The sequence below is a fragment of the Glandiceps talaboti genome, chromosome 1, assembly GCF_964340395.1.
Source record: "Glandiceps talaboti chromosome 1, keGlaTala1.1, whole genome shotgun sequence".
Lineage (NCBI taxonomy): Eukaryota > Metazoa > Hemichordata > Enteropneusta > Spengelidae > Glandiceps > Glandiceps talaboti.
Genome location: NC_135549.1, coordinates 23,214,842 through 23,218,795, shown reverse-complemented (window position 1 = coordinate 23,218,795; position 3,954 = coordinate 23,214,842). Strand labels below are relative to the sequence as shown.

Genomic DNA, 3,954 nt, shown 5'->3' with positions numbered 1-3,954 from the left:
ACGAGTACTGACAAACTCTTAGGTTAATATTTATAGGCCGAATGAAGAAAAATATAGGAATAATATAATTGTACCTCCTCAAGCATGGGATCAGAATTTACGGCAAGGGGCTGAGCTGGGGAGAAATTGGGGGTGGCATGAAAAAAAAATGAGGGTTGAAAGGGGCATGAAAATTCTGATGGTCTGAAAGGGGGGGCGAAATATTTTGCTCATGATTTGAACCAAATTAAACCTCAGGAGCAGTCGTTTATTGTACTTTGCAAAATTGTACACTTCATTTACCTACCATACATTTAATTATGAAACAGTCAATAGCCAAGCGAATGTATGTGTCTACCAAAATCATTCATCATTCGCAATCGGGCGATTAGTCTTGCTGGCAAGTGGTATTTTGTGAAAATTAAAATCTACAGGTTAAGTAATTCTAAATACTAAAACTAACGTGTAAATTTTAAAGTAACATACTGTTTTACTTACTATAGGAGCTTCTGATTTATGTTTTGTCATAAAAATTATTACGACTAGTACCGGCCTCAGCACCGGTTTTGGAGTAATCCTTTCACGGTTGATTTGTCCATAGACAGCTCCATTTTCTATGATTTATCTTACTTATTAAAGAGAATGTGACCAAACAAAATATAAACCAGGGAAATTCTCCATGAACATTAATAGTTCGTGAAGTGATCGAGGTCTAGTTACACTGAAAGAAGAATTATCCCGGTAACAAGATGAAGATGTTGGCTGTTGTTGTCCTTCATTTGGCGATCGCCTTCGTCAATTCGGCACCGACAGAGGAGGTAACAACTTGTATTCATTTCAATTGCTCAAAGCAGCGTGCCTCTAGTATTAGTCATCATAGTCATGTTTGATAGCGATTTTGCAAAACGTGTAAATCTACATGTAGTTGATTATTGTCTTTGGCACATATTTCAAAAAATACTACAGCTGCAACTTACGAGACTGTAAAACCCGTACAGGTAAATAAAACCCATTTTCATATTCTTTTTCATTTCATTCCAAGGAATAGTATTTTTTACGAATTGCTGAGCCAGATGCATTGTGGTAATGTATATAATACGTATATTTGCGTTTTTCTTTCATGTGTATACATGAATGACCAAATGCGTTGATCAGCTTTAAATTTGTAACTGTATTAACTGTCGCTGGCATTCTAATGAGGATCGTACAACCAAGACAGATCAAACCGCCACCTAGTGGTCAGCTGTAACTACGGAATGTATTATTCTGATGAGGATCGTCGACCAAAACAGGTGAAAAGCTCAAAACTTAAAAACTTTGAACTGCTTGCAGCTTGTGTTGTTACCTTTGTAATTCATGTAAAAAAATCATCCCAAATTTACGTTTCCATGTCCTGGGTAATTTAAATTTGTTCCTTACAATGATGTGATTTGTTATATTCACCCATAGAAAGCCTACCATTTGACTGTGTATGCAGAAGGGGAAGAGAAAACCGTGACAGTGATTATTGACGAAGAAAAGAATACCGAATCGTTTAAATCCGAAGACTCAGATGCAAACGGCGAAATCGTGCAAGACTTTAATATCGTAAGATAATATTAATTTGTATCATTCGTAATGTGGGTCGTAGTATTGCATGTTTGTGAGACATGGATACACAGTAAATTATCATTCTGTGTATAGATACATGTGTAAAGGGTAGATTTGATGAATACGTGATTCTATATATACAGCTTGTAACTTTAATTAATCGAAGTGCTCATGTACGAGACTTGTCACGTGATTCGTTGGGCCGACTTAGGTTGCCATTTCCTAGACAGCGAGGTCCTGAACAAAATAAATTAAATTTCAAAAAACTTTTTTTAAATAAATAAAAATAAATATATTTAATAAAAATTAGAAATCCGAAATTAATTATCTCCTACAAATTTCAACAAAAACAATTTAGAAAAAAATTATAAAAATAAAAATTAAAACAAACTATATTTTGAAAACATGTCGGAAATAAATCAAAATAAATCCTGTAAATAAACAATATTCTGAAATAAATAAAAATTTGTTTGAATTAAAAGTGTGGATTCCATCGAAAAACGGCACATAAGTGGTCAAAATTAGTTTGTAACTCTGAAAAATATAAAAAAAAAAATATACTATACTAGGCTAAAATAAGAATAATACTTTTGGCCTGAACGGCTTGTCATAGTTAACAGCTAATGTCGTTAATTATTCACGTCACCTTGAATATTAGTGTTTTATCGATTATTCATTTCTCAATATGTATTATCCCAATATATCAGTTGATGATCATATCATGAATAACTCAATTTTTTCTCTTTCTGATTGAACTTTTTTTTATCAACGTGATTGTATGATATAGTTTCATGTATTTGTTGGGCATACGTAACACGGCATCTTTGTTTCTCCGTGTACACAGGGCATTGAGGCTATCATCCCTGCAAACGACAAGGTGTGTTACGTTACTCCTATGGAGAACGGTAAAGTTACGGTACCAGCGGAACTGAAGAAAGAGCTGGAGAAAAGCAAGGTAAGAATAAAACAAACAAACAAACAAACAAACAAACAAACAAACAAACAAACAAACAAACATAAATGTACTTTTTCACGTTGATAATAACAAACTGATAATTTATCAACTGCTGGAAAAAGGGGGAAAAAACAGGAGACAAGAATAAATTCAGAACTCTGCAATGCTCTTGTTTTTAACCCAAGCTCACCAAGGAGAAGGTACAGTATGCAAAGCTTTACACCTATGGTTATCGCCTACAGACATTATTACACCATGCGGTAAAAATTAAACTTTAAACAATGATTCTGCCCGGATTGCATCCGTATTCTGTTATTTCCTGACATGGATTTATGGCTGCAGATTCGTATTTTGTGACTTCATGACATACCACTTTATGTATATGTACTAAATGTACACTACAATATCTTAATTTCTTCCTCATGATCAGGACAAGCCTATCGAGACCGACGGTGGTTACTACGAGTACTTCTCTGTCGCTGGTGATGCCATCAAAGACACGTCTGTTCTCGGCAAACCTATTAACGAGGCATGCAACGGAAAGGCAAGCTATTGGTTGATACCTACCAAATCCAGTGATTCGGGTAAGTCAAACATTTTGACGCTACGCCATATTTCATTAGAATGACTACAGCTTCCCTTGAGGCACTGTTACTTAGTCATGCACACGTAAAGTACTGCATGGTTAACGTTTGTATATGACCACTTTGTTTTAATTTTGTGTTTTCAGTATTTCACAGCCCGGTTGACCGTATGGGCTGTGAGCGTTTAGGCTGGGTTCAGAATTTACGGTAGGGGCTGGGGAGAAATGGGGGGGGGGGAGACATGAAAATATCATAGGGTTCAAAGGGGGTGCGAAAATTCTGTTAGTCTGAAAGGCGGCGAAATATTTTGCTCATGATTTGAACCAATTAAACCTCATAAGCGGTCGTTTACCAAGTAAATGAAATGATTTCTCGCAGCTTCGCCACAATATCTTCGTTAACCTATATACAGTGATGATTTGGGTGACAGCCATGCGAATGTATTTGTCTATGCCTTCCTCCTCCTCTTTTGGGTTCATTTCGGGAGGGAGGGGTATGAATTTTTTGAGTGCATGAAGGATTGGCTTCGAAAAACATTTTGACCAAAATAAATTCTGACCCCAGCCTTATATTATTTTTCTATAACATCACATGCTTACCTGCTCATAGTGGTCTCAATCTATATCTGTCATTCTTAGACTAAATAAAAGTATTACAGAATGACGTTCTTTTTGCACGAGTTCGCAGTTTTTGAAATGCATTGCCATTGTCAGAGGGTGTGTGGCAACTGGGTACAATGTTTACATTTTAATGACATTTAAAAACCTTGTAAGACAATTTCAAGTTTACAATGACTGGAAAATACAATCAATGTCTGAATGCTAAAACGTCCAAAGACGATCACCA

At 35.7% G+C, this 3,954-nt stretch overlaps 1 protein-coding gene across 1 annotated transcript; it reads left to right on the top strand.

Annotated features, from left to right (window-relative positions):
* The first annotated feature begins 728 nt into the window (after nt 1–728).
* Nucleotides 729–3,319, top strand: LOC144434550 (leukocyte cell-derived chemotaxin 1-like). The gene is made up of 5 exons (XM_078123021.1): nt 729–797; nt 1,429–1,566; nt 2,414–2,524; nt 2,955–3,108; nt 3,255–3,319. Exons 1-5 carry the CDS (start codon nt 729–731, stop codon nt 3,317–3,319), a joined length of 537 nt encoding a protein of 178 aa, XP_077979147.1.
* The last annotated feature ends 635 nt before the right edge of the window (nt 3,320–3,954 follow it).